The 21,499-nt window shown below is 45.6% G+C and overlaps 2 protein-coding genes across 2 annotated transcripts in view; both read left to right on the top strand.

Annotated features, from left to right (window-relative positions):
* The window catches only part of OXSR1 (oxidative stress responsive 1), a 138,155-nt gene extending 136,311 nt beyond the window's left edge, over positions 1-1,844 (top strand). The window contains exons 16-18 of the mRNA XM_006869147.1: positions 10-78; positions 964-1,028; positions 1,547-1,844. Coding sequence (XP_006869209.1) covers positions 10-78; positions 964-1,028; positions 1,547-1,621 — 209 coding nt within the window. The 3' untranslated portion in view covers positions 1,622-1,844. The remainder of the gene's footprint in view (positions 1-9; positions 79-963; positions 1,029-1,546) is intronic.
* Positions 1,845-7,840: 5,996 nt separating this feature from the next.
* On the top strand, positions 7,841-20,588 carry SLC22A13 (solute carrier family 22 (organic anion/urate transporter), member 13). The gene is made up of 10 exons (XM_006869146.1): positions 7,841-8,218; positions 17,471-17,574; positions 17,797-17,951; positions 18,062-18,230; positions 18,465-18,585; positions 18,680-18,774; positions 18,975-19,189; positions 19,379-19,487; positions 20,038-20,253; positions 20,495-20,588. Exons 1-10 carry the CDS (start codon positions 7,841-7,843, stop codon positions 20,586-20,588), a joined length of 1,656 nt encoding a protein of 551 aa, XP_006869208.1.
* The last annotated feature ends 911 nt before the right edge of the window (positions 20,589-21,499 follow it).

Genomic DNA, 21,499 nt, shown 5'->3' with positions numbered 1-21,499 from the left:
TCCTTGCAGATACAGCGGAGGGTGTCTCTCAGGAACTCATTTCTGCTGGCCTGGTCGATGGAAGGGATTTAGTAATAGGTAACGGCATTGTACTTGCTCCTAATAATTAGTACCCAGAAAACTAGACTTCTGTTCCACCAACTAGATCTGCTGGCTATTGGAATTTGTTTTTTACTTTGCTGAAATTATAGACTATTAGGTACAGTTTCTTACCTCCTCACTAAAACAAACAAATCTCACATCTGTGTTTGTTTTGTGGCCTCCAATGATAGTCAGTGAAAACACATCCAGACCTCTGGGAGACCCAAGTAGTATTGATGGCAAAAATCATACATTAATGTGAGCCTGGTCATACCTAGTTCTTTGTGGAAGGTGAATTCTACCCTTGTGGAGTCAAGAGGGAAGCAGAAATCATTAACCATTTAGCCCTTGAAAGAAGGAAGACCCAGTCAGGCCACAGATACATAACACTGAAGGAAAAACCATCGCTAATGCAGACTGTTTCTGTAAAAAGCTGGATAATAAATGGGCTATATCTGAGAGAACTTCACAATGTTTGTGGAAAAATTCCATTGTCTATCCATCCCATTGTTCCATGAACTTTTGAAGCAATCTTATAAGGTCGCTTATTTTTAAACCATTTTTGGTTTGCAGGCAGAACAAAACAGTTTGCTGACTCCCAGTCTAAGACGCTCTATTCCATGAGGAGGCACAGCATACTTTTTTCACCAAGTGTTTTTCATAGACTGATAAAGCAGTTTACAGAAAATTAATATGACAGCGATTCTTTTATTTGTACTACTAGCGATGAATTTAAAAGAAATGTTAGGGAGTTATTATGTGATCTGTGTACTTTCATTTTGATTCTACATAGAAGATTCTGAACTATCATTTAAGCCTTTTAAATATGGTAGAAAGTGAATATACTTCGTCTCTTTGCTTTCTCTGTTTGTATAATTACAGTGGCAGCTAATTTGCAGAAAATTGTGGAAGAACCTCAGTCAAATCGATCTGTCACTTTCAAACTGGTATTCATCCCTTTTCTACTTATTAAACCACCTTACCTTTTATACACAACAGTCTCTAGAAACTAGCTTCCATATTCCCTGCATGATGAGAATATTACAGTTTGCTTGATTGTATCTAGCCTCCTGGAAGCCCAGGGCTGATGTCTTCCTTTGAGTGGCCTCCCTTCTTTACCACCCACTGTTCCCCCACCCCACCCCACCTCCCACCTCTCTGGACACACACACACACACACACCTCCCACCCTCTGGACACACCCACTGTCCCCCCACCTCTCTGGTACCTTGAGTCTTCTCAAAAGAGATGAGCCAGTATAGCTGCAGCTTGTGTGCCCAGTTGTCCATCTCTTTTAGAAGAGATACGTTACCTTTTTCAGCTTCTGGTTTGCATCCCAGGGACCTGCACCCCTTTCTCTCCCTCCCCCGCCCCCCTTCCTTCCCACAGTCCTCATATGGCTTCTAATTGCTACCTGAATTTTGTTCCTAAATAGCCACAACTTCTCATTTTGTTTGGTTCTCAGGCATCTGGTGTAGAAGGCTCGGATATTCCTGATGATGGAAAACTAATAGGATTTGCCCAGCTCAGCATCAGCTAAACCACAGCCCAGAAGAGGTGGCCTAAGGAGATTCCATACATGCGTATCTCTGTTGCTTTTGTTGGCCTAAACCCACTACTGCCAAAGAACCCAGCAACAAACCTCCCTGGCTAGGAGCTTTAGAGGTCTGTCTTTTTGTTCTTCCTGCCATCATTACCCCTTTTTTTCACAGGAAAAGAAAAGTTGGATCATCAGTGGCCAGCACCCCCTTAAAGAGTTCCGTTAGTAAAACTCACTGCACGTGTCCCTCCTCCCTCTATCTGAGATGTGGCTCGGAAGCCACAAGACCCAGGAGGGAGATCTGTCAGCTCTTTCTTGCCTTACTCCAATGACAGCCTAGGGTGGGAAAGTAGCAGCTGTATAATGTCCCTTATCTGCCTCTTTTCCCACACCTGCTGGGACGTGGGCATCCTCGGATATCTCCTTACCGCTGAAGTAGCAATTAAAAGTTAGTTGATCAGCTGGAAGCCAGAGAATTTAATTTAGTGTTATTTCCTTGGTACCTGATGTGAATTCTAGCAACCTTTGTTAGGAAAAAGCACAGCCTCACATGGAGGCAGCCTAAACTGTTTTTGTTTTGTTCTCGTTGTTCCTAAACGTTTTGCTGAAGCTGCTCTCAGGCACCCCCTTCATTGCTCCCTCCAGAAAGGGTTGCTAGCCTTAACTTCAGCTGGTGCAAAACATCAGACTGGTCAAACTTCAGCCATCACATCCCTTAGAGTGGAACTTTGGACTGCTTTTAGAGAAAACATCAAGTAATGGCTTATAGAAGTGAATTTTCAAAGAGGTGTTATTGAACAGGAAAAATCATAGCTCATATCATTGGTGAAATATTTTCAACTCTTTTAAAAAGTAAAGAACTGTTCCTCGATCCTCCCGTGAAAATCAGTTTGCCTGGCCTCCAAGTCATAAGGAAAGAAATGGATGTACAAAGCTGAGATTTCTACAGCAATAAGGAGACACCTGCCTTCTGCCCCTCTCCTGCACTGACCCTTTGGAGGGGTCCACACGTCTGGCACTGAACCTGACTCAAGATGGAAGGTGATACCACATGTGCCGTGACCTTTAGGGTTTATGAGTAGACGTGTTCATTTGATTTTCTACAGAAATAATATAAATTATTCTTTAGGTTTAAATAAGAGCACTCATAATGCAATATGTGAATAATCGGTGGGATTGATTTTGGGTTTTGTTTGTTTGTTTGTTAGATTTGTTTTCCTGTTGTTTCCTTTGTTTGCTCCTTTGTCTACTAATAGCCCTCCCAAGTTTTTATATATGAACAGGACGAATACACAATCTGGCCCCAAAAAGACACATAAAGGTGAGCTTTGGCTCCCTTGGAAGTGGGAAATGGCTTCTTACAGGGCCACTTGAGCCCTTCCTGGCAATATTGATGTGATTGCCTCAGCTACTTTTGGAGCATCGCTGAAAGCTTACTCCTCAATTTGTCAGTCTCACCAATCCTGTAGTTTGAGTTCTGGGCTTTCATCTGTCCCAGGTGCAAAGGTATTTTGAGAAGGGGATGGATGTTGAAGGGAGAAGAGGGAATAGATTTAAGATGGGCAGTTGGGAGAAACATAGATTAGAGGACTAGGATTGATACAAGGAAGGTGCCTGCTAATCTGGAAGAGAACACAGAAGATTGTTCAGTTCATTGGAAAAATATTTAGCTTTTTCCCTTTTGTGGTAGGGGGAGTATTGTTGAGGTAACAGGAAGATGAGGTGGTAATGAGGTTTGGAACAGAGATGGTGTTGTAGCTTAACCTTAGAGTATACTTTTTTTGGTTTCAAACAAGCCCATCCTAGTCTGCTTATTTATGAATCCAAAGGTTAGTAGCATAGCATTACTCTAGCTGAGCTTTCTATTTCGAGGTAGGCTGGCGCCCAGACTAGGAGTGAGCAGCAGGCTATCTGCTGGTCACTCTCTTCAGCTTGGCCTTTTACCTTGGAGCGGCATTGGGGCAGACAGGACAGTAGAAGTAGGCAGGGGCTTTCCTTTTCTTTTCAGTTCCTTGTTTGCCTTGCTGGGAATTAGGAGAGACACCAAGGCCCAGGACAGTGTTATTTCTTCTTCTGCATGTGTGTAGTAGACTCCCTTTGCTGGCTTGTGCAGTGGTGTTAAGACAATAAATGAAGAGAAACTGCCCAAGTGGGGCAGCAGGTAATATAATGAGCAGCCTACCCCTTTCCAGGAGTGGTGGTCCAGTGTGCACCTCTGTCGTTAGGTCCCCAGAATCCTCGGATCCCTGGGGTAGGAACTAACTAGCACAAGGTAATAGGTGCCAATGCCGTTTGTAAAGTATGTGGTCCTTCTCAATGACTAGTGGATTTGTTTGTTTGTTTGTTTGTTTTTTTGCTTAAATTCTAAACCAAATCCTAGAGCCAGCTTAATAATCTGGAGGATAAAATAATAGTGTATCAATAAATGGAGGGTCCTCCTATGACAAATGCTAGATTATGAAAGATGTAAAATATTCAACTCCTCCCCCTTTCCCCTTTTTTGGACTTTGTATTTTATTGCATGTTTCCTCATTTTTAATCAATAAAGAGTAAATTGGCCATAGTAGTGTATGGGTGCTTTACTTAACTCTCTTGGGGTAGGAAGCTGTGGGGAATAGGTCACAGTCACTACCATTATTTTTCATGTCAATAGAAAGAACCCTAAGTGTTTGTTTATAACCTGTACAATGTATGTATCAATCTGTGAAATCTCTAAAACTTAAAATCATTTTATACATGGGAAGCCAAAACCCCAGAAAGGAATCCCAAGGATACATCTGGTCGGACGGGATGTGGAACTACCTACATGATGTTTGAACTTTTTCTGTTTGGTTCTGCTCATGCTATTGGCCAGGGGAAGAGTGCCCGATTCAAGCCTGTGGAAGTCCTTTTTGGAACGTTCAGAACAGGGGTAAACCTGTCCCTGTTTGGCTTCAACATTGAAATGGTGGGGTTTCATGTGCGATTTTGGCCCCTCCATGTCCCTGTCTTCCACCTCCTTGATGAGTGAACTCCCTGGTCATAATTCCTGCTCCACAGAAGGAGGTCTTTGAGCCCTGGCAGGATTGCTTGTGTGTCCTGGTATTGAAGAGCCCAGGCTCTGGAGTCTGGAGTTGGCAATACCATGAGGCCAGCCTGATGGTTGAGTTTGCTTTTTAAGATAAGAGCATTATGAAAGTGGACTCTGGCTGTTAGGGCAGGGAGGAGGAGCAAGGTACTCAAAAGTGGCCATAATGTATGGGAGGAGGAAGGAAGGGTGGAAAGGAGTAAATTAAGCCTCGACTTGTCTGTTCTTGTTTACCGGGGTTTGGTATTGTCCCTTAGCTTTCCCTCTTGCCCGGTAGCAGTGCTCAATATAATAGATGAGGGATTTGGCTTTGGGGTCAGATCATCTCTCCCAGATATATATTTACTAGAATCATCCATTCTCAGAATCAGAATTAAGATAACCATTTATAGTCCTTCCCTACTCTTGTTTGTTTGGAGTCCTGGTGTGACACTTTAGGATAAGCACTGGACTGCTAACCATAAGGTTGGTGATTCAAACTCACCAGCCAATTCTTAGAAACCCTATATAGGGTCACTGTGAGTCGAAACTGACTTGATGGCACTTAACAACTCTTGTTTGTTTGAGGAATTGTTCTTAAATGTTGTTGAGTTGGTTCCAACTCAGCAATCCTGTATCGGGGAGTGGCTGGTGAGTTTGAACTGCCAGTCTTGAGGTTCAAACCAACCTTGTGGTTCAGTATTATCCTAAAGTGCCACACCAGGAATACTTTATCTATCCACCCCCCATCTGTATTTTGTCATACCGTGGTGGCCCACATGTTGCAATGACCCTGGAAGCCGCCTATAGTACCAGAAAGCAGCAGCGTCACCTTTGGAGGTAGGTAAATTTCAGCAGAACTCCCGGACTAGGAAAGAAAGAATTGGTGATCTGCTTCTAAAAATCAGCGGGTTAAACCATTAAACCATTGTGGATCAGAAGAGAGTACCATTTATCTGAACTCAAAGGTGTCAGCACATATGAAGTTAGCACAAGACCAGGCAATATTTCCTTCTGAATCGGAGCTGAGTAGCTATAAACAACAACCACCCTTTAAATACTTGCTCCCTCCCCCAGCGCACATCCAAGCCCACCTACCTTCTAGATAGTGATTGCCAATGATTTTCCTGAACACTTCTTATAAGGAAAGTGTTGGTGCTTGTTGGCTCTCAGAAGGGCTAGAGGAAGCCCTGCGGGTCCACAGGCTGGTGGGCCTGAAAGCATGAAGAGCCTTCAACAAACTTGTCACAAACAGGGTGAAAAAGAAAAAAATAAACCTAATGTCTTAGTCACTAAGACTGCCACAACCAAAATACCACAAAACAGGGGACTTTGAGGAACAGACGCTTGTTTTCTCAGTTCTGGAGGCTCCGCTGGCAGGCCTTTCTCTCATACAATTTGGAGTAGTTGGCAGCCCTTGGTGTTCATAGGTTTGTAGGCCTTGAGTATATTCTGCTTTTTAAAATGATACCACTCAGAAGAGATTAGGTTTAGGGCCCACCCTATTTTGCTCTGACCTCATAATATAAGAAAACCTGTGATCACAAACAAGGTCAAATTGACAAGCTCAGGGCTTAGGACTTCATCATAACTTGGGGGAATGCAATTAAATCTATAAAACTGAAAAGGTAGGGTTTGGGGATTGTAGGATTAAAATGAGAAAATCTGGCGGCTCGGCTGCTAGTTCAAATTTTGGCCGTTCAAACTCACCTGAGTTTTTATTGGAGAAAAGAACTGGACATCTGTAAATATTTGAGAACCGAAAAACCATTCTGTCAAGTCGTTTCCTACTCATAGCAACCCTGTAGAGTAGAATTGCCCTGTTGGGTTTTCAAGCCTATCAATCTTTATGGAAACAGACTGCCACATCAGAGTGGCTGGTGGGTTCAAACCACTAACCTTTCTTTTCAAATCCAAGTGCTTAGCCACTGTGCCACAAGGGCTTTTCCTTAAAGATTACAGCAGCCTAAGAAATATTATGGGCATGTCTCAGTCCTATAGGGTCCCTGTGAGTTGGAATCGGCTCTGCACACAGCAACAGAAGGTGAAATGAAGTCAGTAGCATTCCTCTCTTCAGTGCCAGGATTTGAGATCCCAGTATCACCTAAAGATTAACCTAGGAAGGTCTTTATTCAAATCTAACTCTGTTGGGATCTCGCCATCCTGTATTTTCCTGTTTTTTGAATCCTATGATGTGGTGCTATGGGTTAATGCGCTGGACTGCAAAGCCTGTTTGAGCCACAAGGTTGGTGGTTCAAGTTTACCAGCCACTCCTTAGAAACCCTATACAGAGTCACTATGGGTCAGAAGTAACCTCTTCTTTAAGGTCCTGTGTTTCTGGTTGTCACCAGTCCTGTAAGAATCCTGACCTTGACTTCACAAGATTCTGAGTAACCATTAGCAGGGTTTTCATAGACGCCATACTAGAGGGAGACTTTGTCCTGTGTCCCTCTGTTATTATCACTGAGATTACTCTGGTGCAGCTTACATTTGATTTTATCTTGGAAATGTATTACTGATTTCTTCCTTGATAGGGTAGAGCTCAAAATGCAATTCTTGTCTCAACTAATTGCTCTGCATTCTTGGATTATATTTGGTGCTGAAAAGGAAGGTCTTTGGTGGTGGTTCTGGGCTGCATGTGGCCTCCTGGAAGTGTTGCATACCACTACATACAAGGGCACGAGAGGGGATACTAAGAGATCAAGGTCGAGAGACCAGACTGGACTGGACATTGCTGTTCTCCTGATATTCCTCACTGCCTAGGGTGGACTTCTGTGTCCCTCTATTGGAACTACTCTCTGATTTGGAGTTTTATTGTAATAGGATGTGTTTTGCCTATGAATTGTGAAGGATGTTGCAATTGATGTTGCTGTAAGTTATAAGGTTTGACCAAAATCGCATTTTTGTGATGCATCTGAGAAGGTTCTCTTGGTCTTCTTGTGATACCTACGTCTGCCTCAGTCAATAAAACATCCTTGGATTCTACAAAGAGTATATTATTTTTTCATCATAGTCTGCCCTTCCCAGGTCATAGCTGATTGGTGACTGGTGGAGCACGGTTGGGCTGGATTAAACATTAATGTAGCTGTCATAACTGCCCAGAGGAACAAGTGCCCTAGAGCCAAGCTACAGAGTCTGGTGGCCCCAGGCTGAGGGGGTAGCAGCCGGCAGACATGACTCAATTCGCCCAGGTGTTCGCTGAGATAGGCGACTTTGGTCGCTTCCAGATACAGCTCATGGTACTGCTGATTATCCCCAACTTCCTGTCTGCTTTCTACATGTTTGCCCAGGTTTTCATGGTTCTAGATGAAGCCCACCACTGTTCAGTGGCCTGGGTCAAGAATCACACTTTCAACCTAAGTGCTACTGAGCAGCTGAACCTGAGCGTGCCTCTGGATGCTGCTGGGAATCCAGAAAACTGCCTCATGTTCCGGCCACCCCCTGACAACGCCAGCCTGGAGGACATCCTTGGCCACCACCTCAATGAGACACAGCCTTGTGAGAATGGCTGGGAGTATCCTGAAGACAAACCCCTGTCCCTAAAGAACGAGGTAGGGCTGCCCGTTCGCCTGCCTGTCTGTCTCCGTTCTATCAGTTCCTCTGCCTGGCTCTGTATCTTTGCTCACTACTCTCTGCATATCTGCTCTCTGTATGACTGCCCACAGGTGTGCCTGTTTTTCTTCTTTGTGTTTTGCTTGTTTTTAAATATATGTCCTTTGCCTATCAACCCTCTTGCCTGTCCTTTTGTCTTTTCCTCTCCCTGCTTATCCCTCTGCCCAATTGCCTGGGTTTCTTCCTGTCCTCTTCTGCTTTTCTGTCATTATGCCTTTTTTTTTTTTAATCCTACATTCTATCTATCTGTCCATTTGCCTGTGTCTTTCAGTATGCCCCGACATGTCTGCCTGGTTGCTAATCTTTCTGTTTTACTGACTCTTTTAATGAGATCACTTTCCTTTCTCCAGCTCCTGTCTACCTTCCTGCTTACTTGCCCTGGATTTCTTGCCTTTCAGTTTTGTAGGCTTCTGCCTGCCTGCCTAGTGGACACACACAACTCTAGGAATGTCCTGTGGATAACTTGAGTATTCACTTTTGCTAAGTTCATTCTCTTGGGGGAGACCCAGGCAGATAAACAGAAAAGTACCGATTTCCAGCCACCTCAGAAGAAATTGTTGTTGTTGTTGTTAAGTGCCATTGAGTTGGTTCCAACCCATAGCGACCCTGTACAGGGTTTCCGAGGGTATAAATCTTTACGGGATTCGAAAGCCTCATCTTTCTCCCGCGGAGTGGCTGGTAGTTTCGAACCACTGACCTTAAGGTTCGCAGCCTGATTCGTAACCACTACACTACCTCAGAAGAAGGGGGACCCTCTAAAAGCATCTAGTCCTACTCTGTTGCTTCCCGAACGCAGGATTGAGGCAGCATAGTGAGTTGGTAGTGGAACTAGACTCGCGTGCAGCCCTCCTTCTGTACACTTCCCTACCAGAGAAGGTGCTAACATAGATAGTTCAGAAGATCAAGGGATAGAGATCATCTGGGTGAACTGTGTAACTCTCACCTCCTTAATGGTGACAAATGCTGAGCCTTTGTTGGGTGGGAAAATGTAGTCCAGAGATTAAACATTCACTTTTTAATATGTGCCCATCCATCTGCCCCTTGAGCTCTGGCAGCCTGAGGAAATGTCCTGCCACCCTCCTCCTGACTCTCTGTAACCCTGCTCCACAAGGGGAGTTGACTGGCCTATGAAATCTCCTAGCCTCTGGATCTAGCTGGCCCAGTCTAGTTTCTTCTGGCCCTCATTGACATTTTCATCATGCCTATTATCACCTCCATAGTAGATGCTAGCCTTTGCTGGCCCTCAGATGCTATGGATCTGCTCACCTCTACACATCTCATAAACTTTCCTGCCCTCTTGGCCAAGTGTTATCATCTGGAAATCCTAGGAAACCTTCTAGAGCGCTCAGAGTCCACTCTAGCCCTTGTTCACACCCTGCGCTGGACTGCTCGTGTAATTCTATCTAGTCTAAGCCGTCTGAGCGTTAACTGTGTGTAAGGAACAGTCAGAGGAGGCAGGTGTCTCATTCATATGCTCCAAAGACTCCTGGAGGTCAGGGGAGGATTTGAGGTCCTTGTAGAGGGATGAAGGGCTGACCTTACTTCCTTCTTAGGAGGGAGTAGGCAGTTAACTTCATGAAGGAGATGACATGAGAGCTGTTGCTAGAAAAGAAGGGAGGGTCTTTGCAGACAGAGAAAGGCCTGTCTGAAATCAAGAAGCAAGTCTTCTGTCTGGAGACTAGGAAAGCAGTAGGTTAGGCAACTTGGTGTACCTGATGTGGAAGGGTGGGTAGGTTTGTACATGTTTGATGGGTGTTCTCATGGATTTAAGCCTCTCATTATCATCACTCCAACCTACACTGTGGCATTATGGTGGAGCCATAGGCCTCATGCCCTGCCCTGAAAATTTCCCCCATTCCTTACCCCCCGAAAGACTGTGACCTTCCCATGAGTGTATATATGTTTGGCACTTTGTGCCATGTACCATATAACTCCAAGCTTGGTCCTGTTGTTAAGTGCTGTCAAGTTGGTTCCAACTCACAGTGACCCTGTATAGGATTTCCAGGAAGCAACTGGTGGATTTGAACTGCCAACCTTATGGTTATCAATCCAATGCTCATCCTATAGTGCCACACCAGAACCTCAAGCTTCGTTCTAGGTGGAGCTAATTTACTAGGAGATTTTCAACCTTTGCTTCTTGTCTGTGAAAAGAGGGGTTGCCATACTAACTCATAGGACCCTTTCAGAGTTGACATTCAGGTTGCCTTATTCTAACCCGAAACCTTATATTCAGACTGAAATACAAGTAAGCCTAATTTGAGAAGAAAGGAGCATGTCTCCTTCCCAATCACTCACCTAACCATCTGACATTTCCTGGCTGACCATGTTCCTGGAGAAGGACATCATCCTTGATGGAATGGGTTACTAAAAAAAGAGGAAGACCGTTAATAAAATGGATTGTCACAGTGGCTACAACAATGGGCTCGAACATAGTCGTGGTTGTGAGGATGACGCAGGACTGGACAGTATTTTGTTCTATTGTACATAAGGTCATTATGAGTCAGCCAATTCAATGGCACCTGACAACATGTTTGGTAAAACAAAAACAAGGACATCTGTAAAGAGAAGGAAATAGACCATCAATAAATAGCAATAACAGTATGATCTGTACTGGGACCAAAGGAAGGGGGACGGAAGGGAAAAGAGAAAAACAGCCATTTTTAGAACTAAAAGACGTTTGTGTGTGTTTTTTTTTTTTAATTCTGACGTATTTGAGGAATACTGACATGACATAAAGAAAAAACAAGCCCACTGTCACTGAGTCCGTTTCAACTCATAGCATCCCAACCTAGGGTTTTCAAGACTGCCAGTCTTTATGAGAGCAGACAGCCTCATCTTTCTCTCACGGAGAGGCTAATGGCTTTGAACTACTGACCTTTAGGATAGCAGCCTAACCTACAGCACCACCAACAAAAAGACAATGTTAAAAAAAGGGTAGGAGCCTGCTGTTAAAGGTTCTAAGATACAGTATTGAATTGGGGCTTTTTCCTAGAGACAGTGGGAGGCATTGAATGTTTTGGAATAGGGGAGAGAGATGTGCTGGGGTCTGCTCCAAGGAATGAACAAGATTTGGGGAGCAAGAGTCCTCAAGCTCACAGTAGCAGGTCCCAGACAGAGCCATCTACTGTGAGTACTAAGCCCAGCAATGTTGATGACTAGTATCTCAAGTTGAAAACTCTTCATCTCTGTGCTCTCTGCAACCTGACACGACTGCATGAGCTTGAAAAAGTTTGGCACCTCTCTAAGGTACATGGGATTGATGAGCCTTCATGAGGTTAGACTAAGGATTTAATAAGGATAAGGGTAGGGAGGTAGTAGTGATGGTGGTTTGTTGTTGTTGTTAAGTGCCATCGAGTCGGTTCCGACCCATAGCGACCCTGTACAGGGTTTCCGAGGGTGTAAATCTTTACGGGAGTAGAAAGCCTCATGTTTCTCCCGTGGAGCAGCTGGTAGTTTCGAACCGCTGACCTTAAGGTTAGCAGCCCGATTCGTAACCACTACGCTACCAGAGCTCACAGTGATGGTGGTTACTGACCCGGAATTCCAGCCTTGGAATACTCCCATGACTTGACGCACATGCCAGTGACCTTCATGAGCACAGGGACCAACGTACCCTCACCTCACCATCACCAAGTGCTTCCTGTATAGCAGTCACAGTGCTAAGCATGATATCCACCCCCATTGAGTGGATTCCAATTCAAGCCAGGTGGACAGAGTATAACCACTCCATAGGGTTTCCTAGACTATGCTCTTCTATTTGTTTACTTCTTATTGTGAATTGAGTGAAGGTTTACAGACAAGATCATCAGTTTTACATTCAACCAATCATACGCTTTGTTTCATCTCAATGGTAGTAATCCCCTTCATGCAGTAACAAATACCCCACTTCCTCCCTGCGGTTCTTATTTCCTTCCCATCCCTTCTCAACTTTGTCCGTAGGTAGGTATTGCCCTTTTGATTTTGAATGATTGACCATTCGATGGTGAGCATACCTTGCTAGAGTATTTATGTCCTAGCCCCCTATATACCTGTGTACTGCTTAGTTGAAAATGGACCACAAGGTGAGTTCCTTTCCAGACCTGAAGAGTAGTTATGGGCCATAGTCCTGGGTTCTTCCAGTCTCTTTGTGACCAGTAAGCCTGGTCTCTTTTTTATCATTTTGATTTTTGTTCCACACTTTGTCGTACTCTCTGAAGGACCTTCTAATGTGATCCCATTCAGAGCAGTTGGTAGTGGTAGGTGGATACCATCTAGTTCTTCTGGTCTCAGAGTGGTGGAGGCTGATGTTCACATGTTCCATTAGTCCATTGAACTAATTGATCCCAAGCCTCTTCAATTCTCTTCACTCTTCTTTCTTGCACACATGGAGAGACCAGTAGTTGTACCTTAGATGACCACTCATAAGCCTTTAAGACCCCAGATGCTACTCACCAAAGTAGGATGTAGAACATTGTCTTTGTGGACTGTTAACGCCAATTGTTCATGGTGTCCCCTGAGTCTATAGTCCTGAGCCTCTAGGCCCAGCAATTCATTGTCTTAAGAAGTTTGATATTATCTAACTTTGAAATGAAATTTTGATCATTTTGAGCACTTTTTTACATTCATAGTTGTTTTCACAGCAAAGGTAAACACCAATGTATCCTCTTTCAAACCACGTATATATGTGTGGAAATATTCCCACTCTTCCTCTCGTGCCCATTCTGCCTGTGTATCTGACTTTGTATCTACCTGCAGAACAATGTTGTTCCAAGGTTGTGTATTGTGCTAGCTGTGTGCTGTGGAGTCGGTTCCGACTCATAGCCACCCTGTACAGGGTTTCCGAGGCTGTAAATCTTTATAGGAGCAGAACGCCTCATGTTTCTCCCGCAGAACAGCTCGTAGTTTCGAACTGCTGACCCTGCAGTTCACAGCCCGATTAGTAACCACTACACTACCAGAGCTCCTTGGTTGTGTATGTTACTCTAATTACCTCTATCCTCTTTTGCCCATGCATGCCGCCCTATGCTAGACTATAATCTATGGAAGCAGACTGCCACATCTTTCTCTCATGGAGTGGTTGGTGAGTTCAAACAGCCACTGAGTCACCAGAGCTCGAATGCTAAATGTGTCAAGTGATACTATACATTCTATTTTATCCTCATTTTGGTTTTGGGTTTTTTCATTTTTATTGGGAATTGAGTGATAGTGTACACGAGGGAACATCAATTTTGCATTCATCATTTCATTGCAATGATTACAATCTCCTCCGTGCAGCATCATTCATTGGTATTTGCCTCTGTTAATTTTTTCTTTTTTTTTTTTTTTTGAGGGTGGGGAGGAATGTACACAAAAGCACTCAGAAATACAATATATATAATCATTTAAACAACCAAAGGGCACAGTCTATGAGCCTGCATCCTAGCCACCAGCACCTGGACACCAGGACACAGCCTTACTCTTTCCATGAGTCTAGAGTCCTCAGCTGCTCGATTTCTCCATGTCCTCATCTCTGCCTCCATCTCTGGTGTCATTGCTTCTCTGGATAAGGTCCCATATTCCTCTTGTGCTCATCTCCCTTGATGGTCATAGGGTCCTCTGTTCCTGGACTCTAATATTAACTACTCCCATGTTTTTGTTACAAAACGTCTACCTTTACAGTTGTGACAGTCGCAATTAGTCATGATAACAATTACTCCATTTTGGATCATAAGAATTTTACCCCCATCTCTTTTCGCCAGACCCACCTAGACAAGATGAATAGTATTCAGTGGGGATTCTATCTTCCCCTTCACACTCTGAAACTAAACTACCTCTTGAAAACTTGTAAGCCAGTCTCTTCATGCCTTTAAAGCATACCTCCCATTTTAGGTAGCCAATGTCTAAGTTGCCCATCCCATTATCCTGTATACGAGGGTATAGGATTGATCCTTGAAGTGAAGACTCCTTCCCTCTCAGTTGGTTTTTTGAGCTACTACATCCATAAGTAGAGATCAAGCTCATCAAATTGTAGTAATTTACACTTGTTTCCTTTATTTAAAAAAAGTTGAGGGGGTGGGCCTCTTTGCTCTCAGTTATAGTCCTTTGTGGCTATGTCCTTGTCCATGGGCTCAGGAGTCCCCAGGTTTCACTACACCTCAGACCAACCAGCCCTTCCTTCCTCTTCTCTCTCTCTCATCTCCAGGTCAACAGGAGTCTATGGAGTGTGTTCAAATTCAACACTTGTCTTCATTGCTACCTTTTCCCCTCTTCCACTGACCCAGGTGATCGACATGGTCGCTAGCAAGGTTACATGCCTGCTCACGTGTTCCCTTTGAGTTTCAATCTTGGAGGGGGGGAGTTGTCTTGAAGACACATGATTGCTTGCCTTATGGCTCCCCAGCAAACAACTAACTTGCTTGTTCTTGCAGTAGCCAATGAGCCTGCCATTTTTGGAGGGAGGGTGGTGGTGGATTTTTCCTGCTGGTCTTTCTTTCAAGAAGTAGCTTCTGTTCCTCTAGCTGTTCCAGGCTGGTCTGCCTGCCCTTTCAAGTAGGAATGTCCCACTTCAGAAGGTTCTGGATGGGGCTCAGGATTTTTCTTTTTTAACTTTTTAGTGTGAATTGGGTGAAGGTTTACAGAGCAGATCATTAGTTTTCCATTCCACAATTCATATACATTTTGTTTCATCTCATTATTGCAGTCCCCTCAGTCTAACACTTAACCCACTTCCTCCTGTGTTTTCCTGTGTCCATTCTTCCTCCTTTCCTAACCCTTCAGAACTTTGTACTTAGGTAAATTCTGCCCTTTTCATATCAAATGGATGATTACTCTAAGGCATGAGTACCTCACTAATGTTATTTTCCCCCTTCTAGACCTAAGTATTATTTCGCTGAAAAAGGAGTCTTAGGGGGTAAGTCCAGTTCCAGACCTGAAGGGTGACTAAAGGCCGTAGTCTTGGGGGTTCCAACAGTCTCTACCTGACCAGTAAGCCTGGTCGTTTTTATGATTTTTGAGTTTTGTTCCACACTTTCTTTGTATTCTACCCACAAACTTCTAATGTGATTCCTTTCAGAGCAGTTTTATGCCTTTTATTATAAAAGAAAACTAAGACAGTCAGATTGGCTAATAGACCAAAGGTCACTCAGTCCTGACTCCAGAGCCTGGCAGCAGAAAGTCTTAATTCTAATTGGCATCTTACTACAAAGGCAATCAATGCTTGTTGGACAAACCAAACAGAACAGAACTAGGTGGAACAAGTTCAAGTCCTCTGTCCTGGCCTGCTTCATTGCCCAAAAGCAATTTATAGTTAATCATTTGACACATATGGAAGTTCTTAAAAATTAACAGTTTTCCTTGAAGAACAGAAGTGTAAACACAATGGTAACTCCTGGATTGATTTAATATCCTGCTAACCAGTCGCTCTGCGGGAGAAAAATGAGGCTTTCTGCTCCCGTAAAGATTTACAGCCTTGGAAACCCTGTACAGGGTCGCTATGGGTCGGAACCAACTCCACGGCACATAACAACAACAACAACAAAGATTATTTAACAGATGGTGTCTGGCTAGTTGAAAGTTTCAGCCCCTGTCTAGGGCTCAACTCCACTGCCAAGCAGCGGTGTGACCGGGGATTAGTTGCCTCACCTTTCCTGTCTCTGTTTTAACAGGATATAAGTCAACTGCCCAACTAGCTTAGTCAGTAGAGCATGAGACTCTTAACGTTGTACAAAAGTTTGGAGCTGTACAATAAGCACTGGACTGCTAGCCAAAGGATTGGCACCAGTCACTCCTCGGAAACCCTTTACAGGGTCCATAGGGAAAACACGAAGAAACCCACGTGGGTCACAGGGGTACCCTGGCTGTGGGGAAGAGGTCCCATTTGTCAGGAAGTATCAATTAGTGGTCTTTCCCAAACTTTGCATTCTTGAAAGTGTCAGTACTTTTTTACATGGTATCTTCAGGCAAAAAGAAATATCTAGTATTACTTTTTATTAGCTTACTAGATTCAAACAACAAAGATTTATGTCCTAACAACTTAGCTGTTTGAAAACAAATATATACATATAAATCCAAAGAAAAAATTCATGCTTTCATTCTAAATAAACACAATTACTTAGTTGTAATATTTCCTAGTGCTGCTGTAACAAATTACCACAAATTGGATGACTTAAAAGTTTTCTCAGTTTTAGAAGTTAGAAGTTCAAAATCTAGATATCATCAAGGCCCTACTCCTTCTGAAAGCTCAAGGGGAGAATCTCTTCCAAACCTTTCTCTTAGTTTCTGGTATTGCCAAAGCAACTCTTGGAATGAATTCCTTGATTTATAGCCCATGACTCCAATCTCTGCTGTTGATGCATGGTGTTCTCCCTGTGTATCTGTGTCTCTTGTAAGAACATCAGTATATTGGATTAGGGTCCATCCTAATGACCTCATCTTAATTGTCAGATTGGGTTAGGGGCCATCTTAAATGATTGTATCTCCAAATACCCTGTTTCCCATAGGCTGCAGTCACAGGTACCAAGGGTCAGGATTCCGTAGAGAACATAATCCAACTTGAGCATCAGAGACCACCACCCTTACTTTCTGCTTCACATTGATTTTCACACAGTACTTGCTGTTTATCACAGCAACTGCCAATAACAGCTTCACATGGATATGTCATTGAGAGAGCGGTAGTGTGACGATGTTGGAACTGTGAACTATCATGAGCTAGTTTTTGTTATTGTTTGTACTGGTGGTGATGTGTTGTGGAATCAGTTCCAACTCACAATGACCCTGTATAGGGTTTCCAACGCTCTACATCTTTGCGGCAGCAGAAAGCCTCAGCTTTCTCCCTCAGAACGGCTGGTGGCTACTGCACTCCCATCATGAGCTAGTAACTTGCATGATATTGGACATATGCCAAATGTTACTATGTTGTTAAGTGCTGTCAAGTCAGTTCCCACCCACAGCAACCCAGTATTAGGTTTCCTAGGAGGGGCTGGTGAGCTTGAACCATTGAACTTACGGTTTAAACTGTTTTTGCAGTCCAGCGCTTTAACCCACAGCCCCACACCAGAACTGTCCCTTTAAAATGTCCTGCTGTGCCCCTGAGTTCACTGTGGTTTCCTGGGGTGCCTGGGCACACAGTCTGGAAACTGCAGGCATCTCCCCTGGGAGACGTTTGCAGAGAGCAGGGTAATAAGGACTCGGCCTCAGCATTGCCCTAGACTTCCATCTGCTTGTGTCTCCCTCAGTTTGACCTGGTTTGTGATCGGAAACACCTGAAGGAGACCTCACAGTCAGTATTCATGGCTGGGCTCCTCCTTGGCTCTGTCATCTTTGGACCCCTCTGTGACTGGTAAGATCCCTGATCAGCTCTCCCCTGACCAGCAGGCTCCTGGGCCAGGTCCACATTTTCCCCTGTGTCCTTCACACTCAAGGACAAGGTTTTATTCTCCTCACCCTCAAATTGGGCTCCCTTGGATAGTGATCCCAGGGCAGAACTGGATCTGCCTTGCTTCTCCCTCAGATAAACTAGGAGGGACCCTACCCCCACAGACCTACCGCTTTACTACCTCAGGATTGGCCGCAAAATTACTATCTTGGTGCAGCTGCTACTCTTCGCCATCGTTGGCCTGTCCACAGCCTTTGTGCCGAGTTTTGAGCTGTACACAGCCCTGCGCTTTGCTGTGGCCACTGCTGTTGCTGGGTTTTCCTTCAGCAATGTCACTCTACGTGAGTATCTGAGCCACATCCATTATGGCAGACTTCTAAAAACCCACACTGCCTCTGCATGCCAGGGGTGGGCAGGGCCGCGCCATCTCTCAGGCTTTCTCTTCCCCTAGTTACGGAGTGGGTAGGGCCCTCATGGAGAACCCAGGCTGTGGTCTTGGCCCAGTGTGCCTTCTCCGTCGGGCAGATGGTACTAGCTGGACTCGCCTATGGCATCCGCAACTGGCGGCTCTTCCAGATTGCTGGCACTGCACCTGTCTTGCTGCTCTTCTTCTACATCTGGTGAGGAGATGCTTCTTAGGAGCCAGCCACCCCTAGGCTAACTGTGCTGTGGTGGGGTTAGAATGCAGCACCCAGACTCGCCTCACAGGAAATGGAGGGGCCCGGAAGGGGAGCCTGTAAGATCTGGAGTGTAGGATTCAGTGGACCTTGAACAGCCCAGACGGCTCCTTGAAGATGGGGCTGAGGCTTCACAGGCCTACAGGATCCCATGGTCACAGCACTCATGGCCTCCAGGGCTCTACCAGAATCAGCAAGGTGGCTTCTGATCCAGGGGAAGATCGAGGAGGCAAAACAAGTAATCCAGAAAGCAGCCTCAGTCAACAAGCGGAAACTCTCTCCAGAGTTCCTGAGCCAGGTACCACCAGCAGCAGACCAGGGCCCAGCTCCGCCTGAGAATCAGACCCATACAGGCCTCTCTGGCTAGACCCTCACTCTGCATCTTCCTCCAGCTGGTTCCAGAGAGTACAGGCCCCTCAGGGAATGCCCTGGATCTGTTCCGACATCCCCAGCTCCGGAAGGTCACCCTGGTTCTCCTTTACGTGTGGTGAGTATACCAGGGCCCTCCCTGAGGACAGAGTCAAGGAGCTGCCCACCCTGGATTCTGTCCGTGGTAGGGTGGCTCTCAGGGTGTGATGGCGTGTCTGGGAATGACTATCTCTCCTTGGCTGTGTTGTGGTCTCCAGTTGTGACTTCTGGCCAAGGGCCATCACCCAGAAGTGACGTGGCCTCTTGGACAATTTGCAGGTTTGTGGACTCTCTCGTGTACTTTGGTTTGAGTTTCCAAGTAGGGGACTTCGGCCTGGACATCTACCTGACCCAGCTAATCTTTGGAGCAGTTGAGGTACCGGCCCGTTATTCCAGCATCTTCATGATGCAGAAGTTGGGCTGCAAGTGGAGCCAGCTCGGAACCTTAATTCTGGGTGGCCTCATATGTATCGTCATCGTCTTCATCCCAGCAGGTACCAAGACTGGCTGGCACCCATCCCCATCTACCCCCACCCACCTCCCATCAGGGGTTAAATAGTTGGACATTGTTTCCCATTCAACAGTGAAGATTTCCCCAGGGTTTGAGTGCAGAAGAGTTGAGGAGTTTGAGTGGACAGGTGATGGGGTTGTTTCCCATGTGGCTGACCAGTGTCTTCCCCCAGATCTGCCCATGGTGGTCACTGTGCTGGCTGTTGTGGGGAAGTTTGCCACGGCTGCTGGGTTTACCATCTCCTATGTGTATTCTGCTGAGCTCTTTCCTACCATCATACGGTAAGAGCTGCTGGTGTGAGTGTTGTACTGTTCCTGATTTTGGCCATCCCTCCTCCTGCGCTCACCACCATTCCTCAAATACTTAGTGGACTGGCTCTGGGGCAGCAGTTCTAGGTGGGGTCCAGGACAATTAGAAATCCACCAAGCCTTCAAGTTGTCCCCAGGCAGGTTGAGGACAGATGAGGAAGTAGGTCATGCTCTCCCAGGTCAGGACTGGAATGTAGGGTATGAGTGGCTGAGGAGAAGGAACACTCAGTGGGGAAGGAGTGTCAGGAAGTGTGGCCTTTGACCTGAGACTTGACAGGTTTGTGGGAGACAAGTAGATGGAGACTTGGAGGTTGGATAAACATGGCACACAATCAGGCAAATAGTTCAAGGTAAAGAGAAGACAACAGGAAGACTGAGGTGAGAACTGGATGAGTCTGAAGAACCCGCAGGTCTTCGAGGGCCATAGTAGAGTCTAAGCTATCCCAAAAGAAGAGCGCTGAGGCAGAGCTGTGACCAGGAATTCAGGCCAGGTGTGCTGAGCCCAGGCTGGTCTTCCCCCCAGGCAGACAGGCATGGGGCTGGTGGCCATCTTCTCAAGGACCGGGGGCATCCTCACACCACTTGTGATTCTGCTGGACGAGTACCACGCGGCCCTCCCTATGCTCATCTATGGCAGTTTCCCCATTGTAGCAGGCTTTCTCTGTATCCTGCTACCAGAAACACATGGCCAGGCCCTGAGGGACACCATTGAGGACATGGAGCAGGGCTCCCATCCACGGTGAGATGCTTCCTTTCCCTGAAGATCGGGAACAGGGCCTCGCATCAGTGGCTCCTCTCCAAGAGTCCCATGCCGCTACCTCACTGTTACAGCATCATTACCAAGTATGGAGCCCTCTAGAACCACGGTCATCTGACTGGCTTTGAGTCAGATTATTTCTTATAATGGAAGGGAGCTGATGAGAGACACTGCCACAGGTCCAACTCCTGAACAACCAGTGACAAGTTTCTATTCCCTCCAGGTCCCCGAAGTCAATGCCCACAGAAAAAGAAATAGAAGCTGTGGAAAGAGTTTCCAACTCAGGGGTGGCCTATGTAAACAGCACTTACTTCTGATTGTGGCTGAAAAGCCAGACCAGCAGCAGCAGAGGACCTGCTCAAACATTCTTCTGGGTAAGAACTAGGTGCATGGAGGCAGGACACCATGAACCCCACCCCTAGTGCTGAGCCAAATTCCAGAATCCTATGGGGCAGGACCCCTTCCTGTCTTCACCTTTCTCATCTCCAGGGCCCCTATCAGGTATTCCATCCCCAATACTCTTGGGTTGAGTCTGGGTTGTGTTTTAGCGTAACCTGTTCACTGATAGTCAGTCCTTTCGATCTGGAGCCCTCCTACCCCAAACCCAGAACAGAATACTTTTCCACGTATGTGGAAACAGGAGGATACATTTGAAGTTGTGGATTCTAGCCAAGCAGGTGGATGAAAAGGCTATGGATGAAGAGAGAAGATTGTGGTTCCTTCTAGTGCCTGGACCTAAGGCTAAGATGGGGCCCCAAAGGACATTTGGTACCACTGAGAGAAGACACTGTGTCTACTCCAAATCAAAGCTTCAGCCGTGCATTCCATTGGCCCACACTCAGCTCATGCCTAACCTCTGTATTGCCCAGGAACCAGCAGTGGGGAAGGAGGGAGAAGAGATTTGTTCTGCTCCTTGCTCATTCTTCCCTCTCAAGTTCTGATGTTCTGGATCCCCCAGGGCCCACATAGGGCAAGGGAAGAGAGAAGCCTTTACTTAATTTCACGCTTGTACTAACGGATTATCAGTCAGTCCGATATAACAGACGTCTAAAAGCTGCCTCTTCCATGAGGATATATTTGTGAATTTTCAGAGATCCTCTTAGGGCCTCTGCATTGGTCTTTAATGTAAGCAGTATGCTCACAACTGAACTCTTGAGACCCCTCATCTTCAACTTCTGCCCCACACACACACACTGCTCCCCACAGTCTTTCTTACTGCTGGCATTCC

This window comes from Chrysochloris asiatica, unplaced genomic scaffold (genome assembly GCF_000296735.1).
Source record: "Chrysochloris asiatica unplaced genomic scaffold, ChrAsi1.0 scaffold00127, whole genome shotgun sequence".
Classification (NCBI taxonomy): Eukaryota; Metazoa; Chordata; class Mammalia; order Afrosoricida; family Chrysochloridae; genus Chrysochloris; species Chrysochloris asiatica.
This window is presented reverse-complemented; position numbering and strand designations above follow the sequence as displayed.